Source organism: Sus scrofa, chromosome 10 (genome assembly GCF_000003025.6).
Source record: "Sus scrofa isolate TJ Tabasco breed Duroc chromosome 10, Sscrofa11.1, whole genome shotgun sequence".
In the NCBI taxonomy this organism is placed as follows: Eukaryota; Metazoa; Chordata; class Mammalia; order Artiodactyla; family Suidae; genus Sus; species Sus scrofa.
In genome coordinates, this window is record NC_010452.4 from 65,212,689 (window position 1) to 65,233,539 (window position 20,851).

Here is a 20,851-nt window from a genome sequence, read left to right on the forward strand (position 1 = left end):
CCCCTGGAGAGCATCCCTCTGACCCCCCCATCACGCCGTGGCTGCCAATGCTGGGCCACAGTCCTGAATCTCACTGTGCCCGTGCTCTGAGCACTGCGATACTCCTAGTTTGTCCTGGGATAAGGGAGTGACAGAGGACATGCGTGTGCACCTTTAAAGCACAGGTACAGTACATGATGGAAAAAAGTTCCTAAGAATGAGCTACACGAGTGTTAGGAATCAATTTTTTTTTTGTCTTTTGTCTTCTTAGGGCTGCACCCACAGCATATGGAGGTTCCCAGGCTAGGAGTCGAATTGGAGTTGTAGCCGCCGGCCTCACCACAGCCACAGCAACACAGGATCTGAGCTGCATCTGCGACCTACACCACAGCTCTCGGCAATGCCGGATCCTTAACCTACTGAGCGAGACCAGGGGTCCAACCTGTGTCCTCATGGATGCTAGCTGGGTTTGTTAACCACTGAGCCATGATGGGAACTCCAGGAATCATTAATTTTAATGTTCTACTTTCTAGTTAAATGTTCTTTCACATTTGCAAAAAGTCATTCCTCCTGTTCTAAAGTAAAATGAGTACTGGTGACAGTTAATACATATTACCACAACAAAAACATAAGAAACTAATGTGTGTGTGTGTGTGTGTGTGTGTGTAATAAGTGAAATCTGCCTGACTAAACTATCAGTACGTTCTTAGTCTAAGGTACTGATTCTTTACCAGACTTTGAGTATCTTTTTGAGAATAAGATGAAATTTAAGAACCTCATCTTCAGATGGAGCTCCTGCTGTGGCCCAGTGGGACCAGCAGCGTCTCTGCAGCTCCAGGACACAGGTTCCACCCCCGGCACAGTGGATTAAGGATCTGGCATTGCCGCCACTGTGGCATGGGCTGCAACTGTGGCTCGGAGCTGATCCCTGGCCTGGGAACTCCATGTGCCATGGGGTGGCCAAAAAAGAAGGAAAATTTAAAAGAAGGACCCTGTCCAGAGAAAAACACCACATACACTTGTACCATGTACGTATGTGTACACACACACAAACACACACACACACAGATACATACACACACGCTGACACTGAGAAACACTGAGGCTGTGCAGATCCTAACCTTGGCCTGACAATTTGCTCACTGTGTGACTCCAGGCCGTTCTGGGCTCTGCTGTCCTGCGTCCGCACCTCCCCCAGCTGTGTGAGCATTAACCGCGTGGCTGTGCAGGAAGGGCTCAGCCCATGCTCTAGCCCACAGTGCCCTCCAGCCTCCCCTCCGATGCACAGGACAGCTGGACACACTCACAGACCCACCGAAGGCTCAGCCCTGGGCCTGCACAGCCCTCGGAAGCCCAGAGCTGGAAACTCGATGGCAACAAAGCACTGGAGGTACCCAAACTCATGCAAGAGTGGTCTGCAATGAATCTCAGCGGAGAGCTTAAAAAGGCAGGTATTCTATCAATCCACTTACTTAGAATTTCAATACAGCTTTTTTATTTGCTCCAATTAAAATCTGATTATCTGGCCAGGCCATCAGTTGAGAACAGTGGAATGCAACAAAGTCTATTTTCATATTCAGGAGCAGCGGCAGACCTATGAGAGGGCTGGCATTTTATTTACTACTGTAGGATTCCCTTTTTAAAGCAGCTCTGATGTAGTCAAGCTTGGTTTAAGGTTTAGTGAAGATTTTTACATTCATTATTACCCACATGAGACCCATACACACCATTCTAGGTAAGACGTAATAAGCATTATTCACCGCTTTTGAAAGATGATAAAACCCAGAGAGAACAAAGAGTTTGCCCCAAGTCACGCAACCAAAGAGTGACGTAATTTTGGCTGGCTCCCAGCTCATCTGACTGCATGATTTTTTCCTTCTTCTTTTTCTTCAATCAGTGTGGCAGATGAGGCTCTACCGTAGACAATCCTGTGTTCGAAAACTAAGTTTTTAGCATTATAATCCTTTACAGAGCTAGAGAGCCCACGTTCCTAAAAGAAACTGATACCTTGGAGTTCCCATCGTGGCTCAGCAGTTAGCGAACCCCACGAGCATCTGTGAGGACTCAGGTTCGGTCCCTGGCCTTGCTCAGTGGGTTAAGGATCCGGCATTGCCACGAACTGTGGTGTAGGTGGCACACGCAGTTTGGAACCCATGTTGCTGTGGGTGTAGGCTGGCGGCTTCAGCTCCGACTGGAACCCTAGCCTGGCAATCTCCATATGCCACGTGTGCGGCCCTAAAAAGACAAAAAGACCAAAAGAAAAAATCAAAGAAAGAAAGAAACTGGTGCCTTGTTTTGAGTGTGATTTTACCTGTAAATGAAAAAAAAGCTTTCCTCAAAAATACTGTCAGCAGCATTCATGGTACGTACCTCGGTGTCACAAGAGTAGATGAGATTCTGGCCTTCTGGGGCCTCTGCATGACCCTCTGCTGCAAAAAGGTCTCTCTGTTCACTCTGCACCCAGAGCTCCAGGCCTCTCCTGGGCGGTGGTTTCGCGAACGGGAGCAGGGAGTCGGTGTCGGGGAAGGACGGGGGCGCAGGGAGGCCCCTGGGGGCGTCCACCGTCTCCGACAGGGGGTCTAGGCAGCCTTCTGCGCCGGAGGCCTCCTGGAGCTCGCTGAACGCGATCGGGTCCAGCGTGCTGTTTATGGACACATACTTGGCCGGGTTGCTGTGCTCCACTACTTTCCGGGACGACCGCATAACTTGGTTCTGACTGCTGTAAAACAGAGCTACCCACATGTGAAGCAGCAGCTTCACTTCTTCCACGTTATCCGGCAAATCAGTATTCCAGGGCCTGCAATTTCCAAGAACAGACAAAAATCATGGACCATGACCACTTTGGTGGATTATCTTATCAAAAGCACCTGCCTTCATTAACTTTAGTTTTTTAGTTCATTTTTGTTTTATTTTATTGTTGTCTTTTTGCCATTTCTAGGGCCACTCCCGCGGCATATGGAGGTTCCCAGGCTAGGGGTCTAATCGGAGCTGTAGCCACCGGCCTACGCCACAGTCACAGCAACGAGGGATCCAAGCTGCGTCTGCGACCTACACCACAGCTCACGGCAACGCCGGATCGTTAACCCACTGAGCAAGGGCAGGGACCGAACCCGCAACCTCCTGGTTCCTAGTCGGATTCGCTAACCACTGCGCCACGACGGGAACTCCGGAGACAGACATTTCTGAACCTCGGCCAACACAAGGACGGCAGGGCCACGTGGAAGGAGTCAGAGGCACTACAGGGTAGGCTTTCGAGATGACCCCTATGAGCAGATGGGGACGAGAGTGCAGGAGCAAGGAGCAAAGCTGACGGACTCGGTCCTGCTGAAAAGCACCCGCTCCAGGAGCGGACAGCCACCTCCCAGGGCTCGTGCTTCCAGCTAACAGCGATGGCTGCCACTTGTCAGCAGGCGCCTGGCGCTGTGCCAACCCTGACGGACCCAACGCCTGCAGTGTGGCTCTTACGAAACCCACCCATGCTCAGAAGTGCGGCCTGCAGACCGGCACCCTTCCCGGGTGGTCCTGGACATGGGCTGGAACGGTAGGCTCTCGGACCCCCTCCCCAACAGACGGAGTCAGCAGCTGCAGGTCAGGGAGACCCCAGCCGAGGGGTGCCCACAGCAGCGAGCAGCCCTGTCCCAAAGCTCAGACGCTGGCCCGCGTCTAGACTCACCCCCCAGGCGGGGCCCCGCTGCCCCGCTCCCAAGCCCGTGCTTCCGGCCCTCTGCTCTTCTGGCCCCGACCCTTAAGGAAGTCACGGAACAACGCCCCGTCCAACGGCTCCCTCGGCGATCCCACCAGCCCTCCAAGCTACGATCATCCTGTCTCTTCGGAAGTTCAGTCTGTAAAGCGTTACCTCTTTACCTCTCTATCTTACAGAGAGAGCACTTAAATCTCAGAGACCAGAGAGACTTGAGGAGGGGCACCTCCTGTCACGAACACCCGCCTGCTGTTTCCACCGGGGTCCTGGACGGCGCACGCTGCTCCCGCCCTCCCGCCCTCCCTCCCCGGGCGCACCCTCTGCCGGGCCCGCCCCGTGGAGACGCTCCGCCCCGTCCAGCGGCGCCCGACTCACCCGTGCAGGGCTCTGAGGACCGTCTTCTCCAGCGGGTTGTTGGTGTACTTGCTGTCCAGGCTGAACACGTAGTCTGCTTCACACCTGAACGTGACCTTGAAGGAGCCGTCGCAGCTGAACACGGTGTGAGAGCAGGGAAAGTCCTTCAGGCCGGAGGGCAGCAGCCTGGCCCTGCGCCGGAGCGCCGGGTCCTGGGGGAGCTTCTGCAGAGGGGAGGTGCTGTGCTGGTGCCGGAAGGGCATGACTTTCCCCACGGGGGTGCCCGCCTCCGGGCCCTTTGTGCCGCTCTTGGCAAAGGCAGGGCCCAGGGCCCCTCTCTGCTGCAGATGCCTCCGGGAATGCTCTGCCAGGAGGAGGGCGTAGGAATGCTCCACAGCAACAAACGAGCTCTGGCTCGAGTCGGAACCTTCTAGTGCTTCCTCGGGAAGGGCCGCCGGGGCTTCTGCGGGGGCCTGACTGCCAGCAACCGCGCTCTCTTCCTCGGGGCCGAGCCGGGGGTCTGCCGCTGCATCACTCTTATCAGAGGAGGGTGTGGAGAACGGTCCGCCCTTCTGACTTTTAACTCCCCGATGATACTCATGGTCCGATGTGCTGCGCAAAGCAGGCTCTTGAGAAAGCAAAGCAGCACGGAGCGGCAGCTCTGAGGAGCAGGGGAAGTTTCTGGGCTCCGACGATGGTGCGGTAGAGGTAGCGGCGCTCAAGGCGAGATCCGCCAACATATTCAGCGCCCTGGAGTCACAGGTGACAATGCAGTCTTCAGGTGGCTCTTTCTGAGCCACTGAGAGCGTCTCTGGTTGAGCTGTATTTATGCTAATAACATCTTTTTGACCCTCTGAAATTTCTGATTGAAGCTGGGAAGCAGTTTCTTCTTTGGCTTCAGTACAAAGGAAAGAAAGACATATAACATTTCATTTCCGTAGAATTAATTCTCTGTCATATTACTACGCCTCACCCAAATCAACAGTTAAGTCAACAGATTAAAAAAAAACCCTCTTGACATGTTGCATGAAATTTACTATCAGACTTAGGTCCTGTCCAACTCTCTGATGTAATATATTTACCAGAGGAACAAATCTTACCAAAGTGCGCCTTCATTTAAAAAGAAATCACCCTTTAAAACTGCAGGTACTGAACTACACACAATGCATGCTGCTCAGCGAAAGAAACACACAAAGAGAAAAAACAACAGGGAAACAAGGGGTCTGCCCTTGGAGAGGCGACAATCTGGGAATTTCTAAGTCTGAAGTGCCGGTTATACTATATTCACATACTTTCTTACGGATCATGTCCCTTAACAAGCTAGTAGAGAAATCACCTAAGTTTGAGATGATTTTAAACCACTAATGTTTAAGCATAATACACAATGGTATGAATAAAAAATGAGAAAAGCTGTAAGAGTATTCAGAATCACCAATTAAAGTCAAGTTTTAAAACTTCAGTTTCTGCCTTGAAAACATCTCCTCGCCTACTGATAATGCTCCTTTCAGCAGGTTGTACACCTGCCCACCTGCCTTCCGTCAGAAAACTGACATTCTCAGGTGATTTACCTGCACTGGCAGGACACGGATTCCACCTTCTTAAATGCCATTACTGTGAAGGACAAAGGTCACAACAATACCAGGCAGTGGTTCCTTGAAGCAGGTGGACCGAGGGACAGAAAAGCCAACGGTGCTTCTCTTTGTAACCAGTACTAGGACTGGGATAAAGTACTGGCCTGTCTGCGCAGGTCAATGACAGTACACCCGCAGAGAAGACAACTGGCTCACAAGGCCATCAAACAGCCTGAGAAGAGCGTGCGTGTGGCGTGGAGGGCAAAACTAATCAACCAGTGCTCAGTTTGTACTTAAGAGAGCGAAGCCCAGGGCTCGAGGCCAGAGAAGTGACGCCAAGCCCCTCGGCTGTGCTGCAAACACAAGGATCGCCTGAGGAGCTGGTGCGCGTGCTGACACTAAGTGCACTCTACCCTCTGATGTCAGGGGCCTTTCCGCCGAGCATCACCACGAGAAAGGCCGCATACGGAGAACGCTGCATTCAACGGAGAGGAAGAGTTCATCTTAATAAACATGCGCCCTCTCAGGTAAATCATTTAATTACAGACTTGTTAGAGGTTTTCAACCAATTAAAAACGCAATCCCGGAGTTCCTGTCGTGGGTCAGCTGTAACAAACCCGACTAGTATCCACGAGGTTTGCGGATTTGATCCCTGGCCTGGCTCTGTGGGTTAAGGATCCAGTGCTGCCGTGAGCTGTGGTGTAGGTCACAGGCGAGGCTTGGATCCTTCATTCCCGTGGCTGTGGTGTAGGCCAGCAGCTACAGCTCTGATTCGACTCCTAGGCTGGAAACTTCCATATGCCACAGATGTGGCCCTAAAAAAGTAAATAAATAAAATAAAAATACAATCCCAGTCTCTTTTAAGAAATATCGGTAAGATGATGCCAAACGAATTATATTAAAGAAAAGAGTTCAATAAATAAAAACTATATTAAAAAATGTTAAAAAGGACAGAAAACTATTAGTTTCAGTAACAAAATGGGTTCAGCCTTCTTAAACTGATATTTTAAGTATAAGAAATGAAGCAGATTAGGAGTGGTGATTACAAAATACAAGAAAAATTAAGACTATTTAAAAGGCGGAAATCTTAAAATTAACTTGAAATGTGGCTGCACAATATATACAGACATTTACAATATAAATCAGCCCATTTCTTCATACACATTTTGCAGACTTTCATTTTCTGGGCTCCTTTTTCTGCATTAACTCCTCCCACTAATCGATTAGTCTACAAATATCTGGAAGCTGAATCAGCCAAGGGATTCAAACGACAAGGCTAGGAATACAATGCATTATGTATGTGTGTCTCTGCTCGTCCTGTTCACAAACGACTGGAAAAATGGGACCAAGACACAGCAAATGACTGGGAAATAGGGAGCTCCCGTTGTGGCCCAACTCGTATCCATAAGGATGTGGGTTTGATCCCTGGCCTCGCTCAGTAAGGATCCGGCACTGCCATGAGCTGAGGTACAGGCCGCAGACACGTCTCAGATCCCATGTTGCTGTGGCTGTGGCCGGCAACTGCAGCTCCGACCCTAGCCTGGGAACTTTCGTATGCCACAGGTGCAACCCTACGAAGCAAAAATAAATAAATACATAAAAAATAAAGATTGGAAGAGTATGAATTTAAGTTGATCATGTTCTCACTACCCCAAAAGGAAATCAAAGAGGAGAGACGAGTGCAGATCAGAGCATGAGGCCAGGCCTCCACGCAGACTTAGCCGAGCAGAGCCTGCACCGGGGAGGCGACTGCACAGGACTGAAAGCAGGCGTGGGGCCAGCAGGGTGGCCCCGAGTGCTGCTGCGCGGGAAGGCACATTGGGACACGACAGGAGGGAGACGTGGCCACGCGGTGAAGATCGCATTGTAACTGCCCGGAGAGACGGGCAGGCGTTTGGTACGGATGCCCGCGCTGCAGCCCGATGGGCCGCGGAGGGAGGTGACTGACGAGCTAGGTTACAGGAAAAACCAAGCTCACCGATGACACGTCACCCCAAGAAAACGACTCTATCTTTCCCCTGAATTCCACTAACTTTGAGATTCTTAACAAATCTAAAGATCGATGAGTGCCTCCTGAGATCAGACAGAAAACTGGCAGAGATTCAAGGGTACGAGGAAGGGAGAGGCCGCATCGCTCTGCCCGCCTCGCCCGCTCACAACCGGGCCGGGTCACCCGAACTGACGGCGTCTGAACCCAGGGCGACGGCGACAGCGACAGCGTGCCAGGTCTCGACCGCTGCCCGTCGTCTGAGGACACCACGCCGGCCTCGCGTAGGCCTCGCCGGGTCCCTCCGGCGGAGCTCACAGGTGCGGGAAGAGCGGCTCTTACCGGCGGGTGGCTGCCCACTGATTCGGGGATGCTCCTCGCCTTGCACCAGGCTGGCCCTCTGCTTTTGCGGCGATCTCCTCACGGGTGGCTCGGCCCTGGGAGCGGCTGTGACTGGCGATTTCTCTCGTCTCCTTGCCCTTTTAGCATTCGCTGCCACTGGAACATCTTCAGAAATGGGAGCGTCTTGGTTTTTCCTATCCGATTTGGCTGTCTGCACAAACTGCGCGGCCAGCACCTCAGCACCTTATGCAGAAAAGACACCACTTTTTAAGGGGTAGGGGCTCAGGTATTTATTGGCACAGTTTCTCCTTTTATTTCTTTTGTTTTGGGGGGTAACTTTAGTAATGCGGAATAAAATATAACATTGGGGGTATTTCATGAAAAGATTTTTTTTTTTTAACAGAGTTAGACGTTCTCACATAAATATAAAACTTGAACTTGCTCAATACGTGATGGGTTACATCTCTATCAGGTTTGGAAGAAAAATATCAGGGCAATAACCTTATAAAAACAAGGTTTTTAAAAAACTCCATAATCTCTGCTGACTGATGTGGCAGGTAAGGCTGAATATATGCTAGTTCACAGCACCGGGTGACAGAAAATTCAATTTACACAAATGCAACACAGCTCTCATAATCGCACTACAGAGAGGAGACGGGAGGTTCGCGGAGAGTCACCTTGCGCATTTTACTACCTAAATATCGAAGTCTAATACCACCTGAAAAATCATCTTTTAAGAGAAGACCAAGGAAGAAACACTGAAAAAAAGTCCTCATGTATTTAACGTCCCACAAACCTATGATAATTGCTTCTTTCTTGTGCAAAATGCTCTTCCTGCTCACAGGGAAGGAAGGAAACAGCCACAGGTGGAGGCACATGAGGATAACAACTGAAAACAACCTGCTCACATCACACAAAGAAAGTGTTTCAATCCTTTAAGAGTTAAAAAAAAGGTACTAAATGTGCCTTTTGAAAACTTTTTTCCCACTGACGTTTCATAATTTTAGTTGTTCCCATAAAAAAATTTAGTCCCAAAGATACATAAAATAATCACACACGAATGTCTGCAGATATTTTAAAATTCCATTATACAGAAAAAACTTTCTTTTTTTTTACAGCCACACCTCGGCATATGGAAGTTCCCAGGCCAGGGTTCCAACTGGAGCTGCAGCTGCTGGCCTACACCATAGCCACAGCAGCACTGGATCCAAGCCGCATCTGTGATCTACACTGGAGCTCGAGCCAACACCTGGATCTGTAATCCACTGAACAAGGCCAGGGATCGAACCTGCATCCTCAGAGAGACAATGGCAGGTTCTTAACTAACTGAACCATAATGGGAACTCTGAAAACACTTGTTTTGGTCTTTTGCCCTTTTTTTTTAGGGCCACACCCATGGCATATGGAGGTTCCCAGGCTAGGGGTCTAATTGGAGCCGTAGCCGCCAGCTTACACCACAGCCATAGCAACACCAGATCCGAGCCGAGTCTGCAACCTATACCACAACTCATGGCAAAACCAGATCCTTAACCCACTGAGTGAGGCCAGGGATCAAGCCCGCAACCTCATGGCTCCTAGTCGGATTTGTTTCCTGCTGTGCCATGACGGGAATTCCTGAAAACACCATTCTAATTGAGAACAGAAAACAAGATACTAAAGAGTTTAAAAACGTGATGGTTATTAGTGAAATGTAGAAAAGAGACCAATTTCATTTCATTCTTTTGGGAGCTAGAAAAACAAGTGATCTAAAAAAAAAACTAATGCATACCTCCCTGGCGTAATTATTTTCATCCCTATTAAAAGCAACAGAGAAGCATATTTTTGTTTACTCTTAGAATTAGACTTCTGATTCTGTACCAGTTACAACTTCCAAACTTTTAGCATAAAAAAGGGCAAAATATAAATTGAGCAGAAAAATAAAAATAAGGAGAGAAAAAGGAGTTCCCATTGTGGCGCAGCGGAAATGAATCTGACTAGGAACCATAAGGTTGTGGGTTCAGTCCCTGGCCTCACTCAGTGGGTTAAGGATCCGGCATTGCCGTGAGCTGTGGTGTAGGTCGCAGATGCAGCTCGGATCCCATGTTGCTATGGCTATGGTGTAGGCCGGCGGCTACAGCTCTGATTAGACCCCCTGGCATGGAAGTTCCATATGCCAAGGTGTGGCCCTAAAAAGCAAAAAAAAAAAAAAAAAAGGAGAAAAAAGAAAATAAGACGAGATGCTCAGGACCAGGGGAAGAGCAACATCTGCACGGGCAGGAGTGGAACGTCTCCCACAGCCCAGGTGGGGGGACGAGGAGGAGACACAGGAACAACAGGTGACCCTGCAGGGACCGCTCTGCTTACGTGCCCCATCCAACATGTTTCTCAAACTGCCTGTAAGAATCCACAGGTGGACTGTGAAATAAGCGTGATGGGTGCAACTGGAATTCTTTGTTAAGTGAAACAGAACTGAAGAGAATCGGGTATGGTAAGTGTTTTTTGAAATTTTTGTTTCAGTGTGTGTAAATGTGTGGGTCCTGGACTATAACATAAAACATGGTGGTGGATGGGAGTTCCTGCTGTGGCCCGTCGGGATTGGCAGCGTCTCTGCAGTGCTGGGATGCAGGTTCGATTCCTGGCCCGACACAGGGGGTTAAGAATGTGGCATTGCCACAGCTGTAGTGTAGGTCTGATCCCTGGCCCATGTGCTGCGGGACAGCCAAAAAAGAAAGCAAAAACTGTAGTGGATGAAATTAAAAACCTTCCAGAGTTCTCCCGCGGCACAGTGGTTTAAGGATCTGGTATCGTCACTCCAACGGCTCGGGCTATTGCTGTGGTGCAAGTTTGATCCCCAGCCTGGCAATTTCCACGTGTTGTGGGTGCAGCCAAAAAACAAAAAATCTTTTTGAGAAACAGCGACAACATATATGCTGAATGATAATTTATTTACTAGTTTCACGTAAAATGGTTCATTTAGAGAAGAAACCCAAGACGGCTGGCCTGGCTTGGCAGGAAGCGAACAGCGGCAGTTACTGCTTCGCACCACCACTCCTTCCACCCACCCTCCACACACGCCCACCCCCACCCCAGGGCTAGAAATAACTCCCTGTTACCAACAGGGTAAAATCCTAACCACCTCGAACCCTGGGGCTCCACACACCTCCCGTGTTTCTTCTCTAGGCATCGGAATTTCTAAATTCAAAATACAGGTGGACCGGCGGATCGTTTCTGTGAGCGGCCAGACAGACCGTATTTTTGGTCACAACCGCTCACCTGTGCCGCCCAGGAAAGGAGCCAGAGACAGACGGCAGATGCTTAAGGGGCCCAGACTCTGGCCACCGTCTGCTTGCCCTTTCTCTAAAAGGTCAAAGAGCACGTGTTCCCTAGTTTTAAAGAAAACACACTACACGTCATCTGAGATGACTCTAAGCCAAGCTGTTGCCTGTGTTGTCTGCATCTGACTAACATTAAATGGCTCTGAGCGCCGATTCTCTGTGTTCGGGGCAAAAGAGCACCTGCGGAACTGTTTCCATGCACATGCCTTCAGGACACTGGGCAGTGCTTCAGGGGTCTGGAGCAGGACCCAGGCGGACCACTCTGAAAACTGACACACACAAAGGGTGAGCAATTCTGCCCCGGATGTTCCAGCTGGGGAGGGTCCAGGCATCTCCCCCTTAACAGGTATCACGTGGCCACCTGCTCTGAGCGTGCCTGAGTTCCGAGATCCTCTTCTTCCACTCTAACGCGTCCCAGGACAGCACAGAAGGTGGATGGCCTTATTTCTCAGGGGGGCACGAAAATAACTGAGCGATGGTTTGAGCAGTGACAAACAAGCTTTTGTCCTACTCCTTGATTTTCACCTGTTATCCAGACCAGTGCTTCTCAAACATGACCTGGAGAGCCCTCCTAGTGGTCACTGTCAAGCTACAGTCCAGGAGGAGCAGGCAGGAAATTAGAATTATTAGAACACAGCAGTTATTACTAACTGCTCACTTCAAAATCCACACAGACTGTGGCTTACCTCTTTTTCTTTTCTGAGGAAACTGTCCTTTGACTAACTGGAGAGTCGTGGGAGAGCCTGGACCCTTGCTGGCTCCCGCAGGAGTCCTTTTGGGGAAGGGGCGGCACAGGCTCACCCTTTTACTCTGCACTGTGGGCAGCGTGCTGGCCTTTCTCTTAGGCTGCACTCTCAGGTTTGATGCTGGACTCAGTGGGACCACAGCTCCTTGCCTGGCTTTAAACACCTCTTCAGAATTCTTCTCCGTTTCTGTTTCTTTTTTTACTTCTGTCTCTGAGTCGTGAAATTCAGGATCTGGAGTCATAGCTAAAGAAAATCCAGCATCGCAAATTCCATCTGAGATACAAGGAGACTGAGGACGCTCTGCCAATAAATCCAACGCAGTAGACACTTCCAAGATGTACCCACTAGGATCTGAAAAATAAGACTTCAGCTGACTCCAAGCCTCTAGAGGGCACTTTTCAGCTGGAGGAACCAAGTCGAAATCACTGGACACTTTGCCAAAGAACGCAGTCTCTTTAATTCCGTCCTGAGACGCAGCAGTCAATGCAGGACTTTTGTCCACCTTGTACAGTTCTTGGAAATTATGTTTGACTAATTTGTTTAGACAGATGTCTTTCTCAGTAAATGATTTCTTTGCTTCTAGCAGGGCACAATGAAGGGCAGGCAAAATAGGTATCACCTTCAATGAGAAGTCATCTTCAACCTTCAAGTCTTTCAGCCCTAAAATACATATACATATATTAAAAACCAGAAATTTGGTTTTCAAAAACATGCAGGAAAAAATGCTTTAGGTTACGAATTTATGGGATGGTTAAATATGATACAGTGTTTCAAATGGTAATCTACATGGCAGTTAATAGAAGAGTGACGGGTCCGCTTATATCTCCCTGTGTACAGAAACACACAGAGACCCAAAAACCATCATTTGGATGGAATTACCCGGTGAGAATGAAGAAGGCAGGTCTGCCTTCAGCTCCGTCTCATCTGACCAGGAGCCCAGGGTGAGCTCAACACACCAGCCTTTAGAGCTTGGCAGATTTGCTTTTTCATTCTCATTTTCTGCTTTTAAAATCTCTTATCTGTACCTTATATAATCTTTTAAGAAGATAACGAAAAGGTACAAACTTCCAGTTGTAAGGTAAATAAGTACTAGGTATATAATACACAACATGATAAAGATAATTCACCCTGCTGACATCATATATGAAAGTTGTTAAGAAAGAAAATCCTAGGAGTTCTCATCATGAGGAACCAAACTTTTTTCCATTTCTCTGATTTTTATCTATATGACACAATGGATGTTCACTAGACCTACTGTAGTAATTGTTTTATGATATACGTAAGTCAAATCATATGCTATAAACCTTAAATTTATACAGTGCTGTTTGTCAACTGCATCTCAATAAAACCAGAAGAGGAGTCCCATTGTGGCTCAGCAGAAACAAATCCAACTAGGAACCACGGAGGTTGCAGGTTTGATCCCTGGCCTCGGTCAGTGGGTTAAGGATCTGGCACTGCTGTGAGCTGCGGCATAAGTCACAGACTCAGCTCCGATCTGATGTGGCTGTGGCGAAGGCCACCAGCTGTAGCTCCAATTCAGCCCCTAGGCTGGGAACCTCCATGTGCCGCAGATGTGGCTCTAAAAAACAAAAAAGAGTTACAAGACAAACGACTGAACTAAAAAAATTAAAACCCTGGAGTTCCTGTTGTGAAACAGCAGAAACAAGTCTGACTCAGAACCATGAGGTTTTGGGTTCAATCCCTGGCCTTGCTCAGGGGGTTAAGGATCTGGCATTATTGTGAGCGGTGGTGTAGGTTGCAGATGCGGCTTGGATCTGATGTGGCTATGGCTCCAATTCGACCTCTAGCCTGAGAACCTCCATATGCGCAGGTGTGGCCCTAAAAATAAAAAATTAAAAGAATTAAAACTCTTAAGTAGGAGCTTCCGTCGTGGCGCAGTGGTTAACGAATCAGACTAGGAACCATGAGGTTGCGGGTTTGATCCCTGGCCTTGCTCAGTGGGTTGGGGATGCTGCATTGCCGTGAGCTGTGGTGTAGGTCCCAGATGGGGCTTGGATCCAGCGTTGCTATGGTTCTGGTGCAGGCCTGCAGCAACAGCTCTGATTCGACCCCTAGCCTGGGAACCTCCATATGCCATGGGTATGGCCCTAGCAAAGACAAAAAACAAAAACAAAAACAAAAAACACCCCTTAAGTAACACCCAAGTCTCATGATAAATACTGGTGTACATTTCATTACATTCTCTATCAGATGAAATTTAAAAATTTTTAATATTAAGTAACTAGGCTGATTAGTCTGTTTTACTTTTTCTCCCTGGTTCACTATTTGACTGAAATGCTAATTTTTCAGCAAGTCAATAACCTAAAGGAAAACAGTAAGGGGAAAAAAGAGAGTCAGGTTACTGAGAAGTAGGTAATAAAATCCTAGAAAACGCAGGAGCTGTCAGTAATAAAACCCCACAGATAATAAAGACCTTTGGTGCCTACTAAACTGAAGTACGAAGTACACTATTCTTTTTTTTAAAGAAAAAGTTTAGTGCAAAATTAAGAAACACCAAAAAAAACCCAAAACAAAACAAAACAAAAAAAAAACCCACAACCAAAAAACAGGAGTTCCACTGTGGCTCAGTGGATTAAGAACCTGACATAGTCCTCAAGAGGGTTCAATCCCTGGCCGTGCTCAGCAGGTTAAGGATCCAGTGTTGCTGCAAGCAGTGGCTCAGGTCACAGACACGGCTCAGATCCCGAGTTGCTGTGGCGGAGGCCTCAGCTGCAGCTCCAATTCGACCCCCGGCCTGGGGACCTCCAAACGCCACAGGTGCAGCCATGTGAATACATATGTACTCAAGCAAACATCGGGACAAGAATGGCAATTAAAATAGGAAAATGTGGCTGGGCACTAAAATAAAAATTCCTTTCTCGGCAGTTCATTTAAAAAGTAACAACGGTAGCTTATCTTTTCCTTTGGCTTAGGGTTTCCTTTGCTGTGCAGAAACTTCCACGTTTACTGAAGTTCCAGCTGTTCATTGTTTGTTTTTACGGTCATGACTCTAGGAGGTGGATCTGAGAAGATGCTGCTGTCGTTTAAGTCGGACAGTGTTTGGCCTACGTTTTCCTCTAAGAGTTTTATGGTATCTGGTCTTGCATCTAGGTCTTTAATCCACTTGAGTTTATTTTTGTGTATGGTGTTAGGAAGTGTTCTCAATTCATTCTTTTCCATGCGGCTGTCCAGTTTTCCCAGCACCACTTATGGAACAGGCGATTAAAAGGAACGAAATCCCGGCATCTACAGCCACACGGATGGACCTAGAAATGATCATGCCCAGTGAGGCCAGCCAGACGGTCAGACGCCGACGTCAGATGCTCTCACTGACATGTGGAATCTGCAAAAAGCACACGACGACCTTCTTTGCAGATCAGATGCTGACTCACAGACTGTGAAAAACTTATGGTTTCCAAAATGGACAGGTAGGGGGTGGGGGGATGCACTGAGGCTTTGGGATGGAAACGCTGTAAAATTTGGTTGTGATGACTGGTGTACAACCATAAATGTAATAAAAGTAAGTAATTAAAAAAACCAAGAAGAACAAATAAAATAAAAAGTAACAACGGAGTTCCTGTCATGGCTCAGCAGAAATTAATCCAACTAGTATCTGTGAGGATGCAGATTCAATCCCTGGCTTCACTCAGTGGCCTAAGGATCCAGCGTTGCCGTGAGCTGTGGTGTAGGTCACAGATGTGGCTCAGATTTCACATTGCTGTGGCTGTGGAGTAGGCTGGCAGCTGTAGCTCCAATTCAACCCCTAGCCTGGGAACCTCCGTATGCCGTAGGTGAGGCCCTAAAAAGGCGAAAAAAAAAAAAAAATTACATAAATTTTTACAAAAGTAACAGGGACAAATAAAATTTAAAAAGTTCTTATGTACTATGAACACATCACAAGCAAGTAGTGTTTTTCTAGACTACTACATTATTTCAAGAATTTGGGAAGACAAAACTCAGAATGACTTGTAAAAGGCTCCTGGTAAATCTCAGAAAAGAACTTTTTACGCCTGCTGACCAGAGTCACGCAATTTAAAACAAAGAATCACAGCACTGAACATGTCTGAGTGACCAGAAATAGAACGTGTCTTAAGAGCAGCCAGAGGAGGCTGTGAACATTAAACACAACACTCCGATGTTTATTCAAAAAGAAATCCCAGGCCGCTCAACAGCGAAGGCCCGGGAACTCTGGTTTCTTATCCACCTAAGACGAGGCGTGTAAGGACAGAACCAGGAGCCAGAGCGAGGGCAGGTGCTTGCCCTCACGCAAGTCTGAGTCTCAGTCTCCTCATCTTTGAAGCCGTCCTAATAAAAACACCTATCGTAAGGGCTGCTGAATCAATGGTATCTAGCAGAATACTGACACAGCAAGTGCTTGAAAAGCGTAAGCAGCTGTTGCCATGTTATTATGATCAGTGATGTTATACTTATTCCAAAGAAGTGATACCAGAGAAAGTACAGTTCTCTGTTTTGAGTAGCTAAATGCAATTTAAAAATATCAATTGAAAAAAATTTTTGAGTGGCATAACTAATAAGAAAATACATACTAAAAAAACATTGCTTTCACTTGAAAAAAAAGTTGCATTGGTTGTAGCTTTATAAAAAATATGTAAATTATGTTTAAACATACAAGAGTGTGATTATAAAGCAATGAGGGAAATTTCCTCATACTTTCATTTATTTATTTGCTCAGCAAACATTTATCATTTTTTAGGTGCCAGGCAGTAGGGATACAGCAGAATACAGGAAAGCCTGGCCTTAAATGAACTAATTACGAGGAGCTACCATCGTGGCTCGGCGGGTTACAAACCCAACGAGTATCCATGAGGATGTGGGTTTGATCCCTGGCCTTGCTCAGTGGGTTAAGGATCTGGCGTTGCCTTGAGATGCAGCATAGATCGAAGACCCAGCTCAGATCCTGAGTTGCTGTGGCTGTGGTGTAGGCTGGCAGCTACCTCCTATTCAACCCCTAGCCTGGGAACCTCCATATGCTGCGGGTGCGGCCCTAAAAAGCAAAAACAAAACAAAACAAAACTCAACTCATCACAAAAATAATACTTCAGTTCTACTGGTGATAAGCCTAGGGGCCCTCGCTGAAGAGGGTGAAGGGAACCAGCAAAGTGATGTTTAGGCCGACACCTGACAGCCACGGGTAAGGGACCCTATCAGTGCTTCCCTGATTGTACTCATCACCTCCCTCGACCAGAGCCTCTGTAGCGGTCGTTTCCTAACTGCCCTCCGAAATTCTCGCACCAGAGATACCTATCTGCATACTGCAGGAGCAGTATCCTTGTCCCTGACAGGCGATGCCTGTCCTGGGGGGCCATCGTCTCCCGACTGGGGGGAGCAGACAGCAGCCCACGTAGAGGGACGCGCCTCTGTGGAGACCTTGCGTCCTACTGACACGGAGCCTGGGAGAAAAGCAGCCCCTGGCTGTTGTTCAGCAAGCAGCAGATGCATCCAGTGTGGACACGCTGAATGTGAGGACATCTGAGACAGCTAAGTGGAAAGAACTGTCAGTAGGCAGGCGGCTATCTGAGTGTGGGGAAGACAGGAAGGGGTGAACCTACAAAGAACGGAGAGAAGGAAGAAAGCTGTTCTAAGAAAGACGCGGACTGAGAGACAGCCAGAGGCGCGGGACGGCGAGCGCTGGGCCCTTACCTGCTGGCGCGGATGAATGGCAGAGATGCAGCCCTCGCAGGCCCGCCTGCTCCTCTCCAAGATCTAGAGGGAATGTCCAGCAGAAGAAAAGTCAGGTTGCTGATCTTACAAAGTAAAAGTAAACACAGTGAAAAATACTCTTTTTAAAAAAGTTGTCCTTACTTGTTTCCGCTATTAAGGCTGATGACGTAAGTAAAATGAAAAACTCTCGATCTTCTAAGCATTTGATGATTGCCTTAAACATAAAAAAGCAAGAGAGACGTTTCAATTGCTCTTCTCCCTCTACCACATTCTTCAATGATTTTTAAGCTCAGGAAAAGTTTAAAAAAAAAAATTCGTTAAAAATGGCTGCACCTGCAGCATATGCAAGTTCCCAGGCCAGAGGTTGAGTCCTTACCATTGAGCCACAATGGGAACTCCAAAAAAAAAAAAAAATTCTTGAAATGCTAGTATTTTGGGAATCAGGGCAATTATGTCCCCGATATCAGAAAGAGCAAGCTCCTCGGCACTCAAACAACCTTGGCCTTGTCAGGGCCACAGATAGTAACAAGTAACTGGACTGTCATGGGTTAGTTTTAGGAGATGGTCAACTACGTAACTAATCAATCAGAAACGACTTTCATTTTTTTCACTGACACGTTTCACACCACTAAGTAGCTGCTCTGTTTCCATTTAGCCACTACAAATTCAAGGTCAATCATACCTATGCTTAATGTGAATCATACTTATGCTAAGCTCATGTTAACACAAAAAATGTCAGAGAATCCTGGAACTAGAAAACCTGAAGGATATCATCTATTAAAGGCATCCTTTCTATAGCATCCTAAGTGACATAGAATAATAGTAAATAACATCTAATTATGTCCCCTAGTAAGAGGAAATGCAGACGGAAAGAAATTCTCTTTTCCTCCCACCAGTCTTCAGCGGAGTTTTGAAGTCATCTAAAAGCTGTCATTTGAAATCATAATGATAACGGTTCTTCTTTCCCATTATTCACCATTTCACAAGCCTACATACCCATAACAAAGATAAAATTCAATGTTCATGCAGTAATTTTCCAGTTAGAAAAACTGAATAAAATATATCACTTTTTAGAATAAACTGATAAAACATATTACAAAAATTGATAGGTCATAAGCCCAAAATACGATACATCAATAAACTATTCAGTAACAACTCAAGTATGAGAAAAAGACTTCCTGTCCAATTATTTATCAGAACTAAGTTACGAGCCTGTCACTTGCTCACAGGAACAATCACTCCTGTGTCTCCACATTTTCTATCGCAGCCCCTTATGCATTTGTTGGTTTATATCTCCGTCTCCTCCACAGTCTTTTTAGCTCCTTGATGGCAGGGGCTATTTTTTATCTTTGCTCCTGGCACATAGGAAGCACTCAAGAAACCATCACTGAATAAACATACCAATAGTTATGTACGTCCACAGCTCTGATATTTATCAGCAAACAGGTGTAATACTTGTTTTATTTTTCTCATCGGTGAAAAAGGTAAAAGTGACAATAATTAGCCACATTATTCTGCATTTTAGTTTTGTAATATAGATAAAAGTAAAATCCCTGTCTCTGCTAAAAACTACACACTTCTATATTCCCAAAAATGTGCAAATAAAACAAATATGTAGTCTGTTATTTAGTCTCTCAAATCATGTGCGGAAAGGGCTAAACTTCCTATTTTAACCTCTGTGGGGAAAATTATAGAATCTTTGGAATTTCAATCTACTTCCGGCCTCTTTCATTTACACATGAAAAACACAGCCATGCAAATCCTTAACACCTTTTTAAAAGGAGACCTTGCACTGTACTGCTCTTGAAGGCCAGTGTTCTAGGTATGAAAGGCATTTACTGCTTGGCTACCACACACCAGGCACCAAGATGCCAAAGATGCTTAGACATGATACCTGCCCTCAAGGAGCTCAATGTCTAGGTGGGGAGACTGAGACTAAATTATTCATGGAGTTCCCATTGTGGCTCAGCAGGTTAAGGGCCTGACTTGTCTCCATGAGGATGCAAGTTCAATCCCTGGCCTTGCTCAGTGGGTTAAGGATCTAGCATTGCTGCAAGCTGAGGCACAGGTCTCAGATCCAGTGTTGCTGTGGCTGTAGCATATGTCTCGGCTACAGCTCTGATTCAACCCCTAGACTCAGAACTGCAATAAGCTGCAGGTGAGGCTATAAAAGGGGGGAAAAAAGATCATTCCTAATAAAACAAGGCAGGAAAAGAAGCAGGAGTACTGAGAGGGAAGAACCTTATAGGATAGGGAGTTTACATACGTCATTATCATTAATACAGGCTATGAATTAGCCTGGGCCCTGAGGCCCCTGAGTTCAAGACCAGATGCCCGCCCAAGTAAAGCCCTTTACCACTACATTTTTTGAAAACACCTTTGAACTTTCTCCTTTTAAAATTTCCAAATAGAAAATGAACTACTTCAGAAACACACGGCCTATAATCCGAATCGACATTCAGGGTTATCTGCTCAGCATTTGACTGGCCCCCTGCACCTTCTCACTGCAGAATGGGGGCACTGAGCTTACACTCCAGCCCAGTTCTGGAAGGTGGGCTCTGAGCGGCCTAAGCTAACCAGGGTGGGCCCTTCCCTTTACAGTTACTGGCTGGGAGATGTGCAGGTGAGGGGTCTGGCCTGAGGACACACGCCAAGGTTTGGAGGAGGGGTTCTCTCTGGAAGCAGAAAGGAAGCATGCAGCCCTGATGAGCCTAGGACAGAACTGCTGCATGGAGACAGGAGAGGCGGGCCTAAGAGAGAAGGGGACCTAGGCCTATACCAATTTTGTACCGTGTGAGACAGTCTGGGTTTCTGCTACATGCAACTCAAAGCCTCTTCCTGACGCCACCCCCAAGGCCGCCGACCTAGCCCATTCAATGCACTGGTTTCATGCCACCTGCGACGGGGACAGTCTGCCCTGCCACTCAAGGGCGCAGACTTTGGTCACTTCCCTCCCTTCTACCGTGTTCTCTGGGATGTTTGGGACTCTCTACAGGATCAGCACCGACTCCTTATCATACTCGGAGGGCCCTGGAGAACGTAGCGTGGAGAAGTCTTTGAATTGTTATCCATTTCTTAGTAAAGTCTTACTTTTCCACGTTATGAAAACAAGAGAAGCAGCGATTTTTCTTTCCTTATAAACTTATATGTTTACAAAGGCCACTTTTTTTTTTCTT

General features: G+C 47.2%; 1 protein-coding gene across 12 annotated transcripts in view; it reads right to left on the reverse strand.

Annotated features, from left to right (window-relative positions):
• Nucleotides 1-20,851, reverse strand: part of FAM208B (family with sequence similarity 208 member B) — a 70,893-nt gene that overhangs the window by 15,108 nt on the left and 34,934 nt on the right. For all 12 annotated transcript variants that reach the window (XM_021065042.1, XM_021065043.1, XM_021065041.1 and 9 more), the window contains 6 exons: nt 17,817-17,889; nt 17,655-17,717; nt 11,934-12,653; nt 7,934-8,176; nt 4,055-4,928; nt 2,350-2,776 (listed from right to left, as the gene is read on the reverse strand). In XM_021065042.1, the coding sequence (XP_020920701.1) occupies nt 2,350-2,776; nt 4,055-4,928; nt 7,934-8,176; nt 11,934-12,653; nt 17,655-17,717; nt 17,817-17,889 (2,400 nt within the window). The remainder of the gene's footprint in view (nt 1-2,349; nt 2,777-4,054; nt 4,929-7,933; nt 8,177-11,933; nt 12,654-17,654; nt 17,718-17,816; nt 17,890-20,851) is intronic.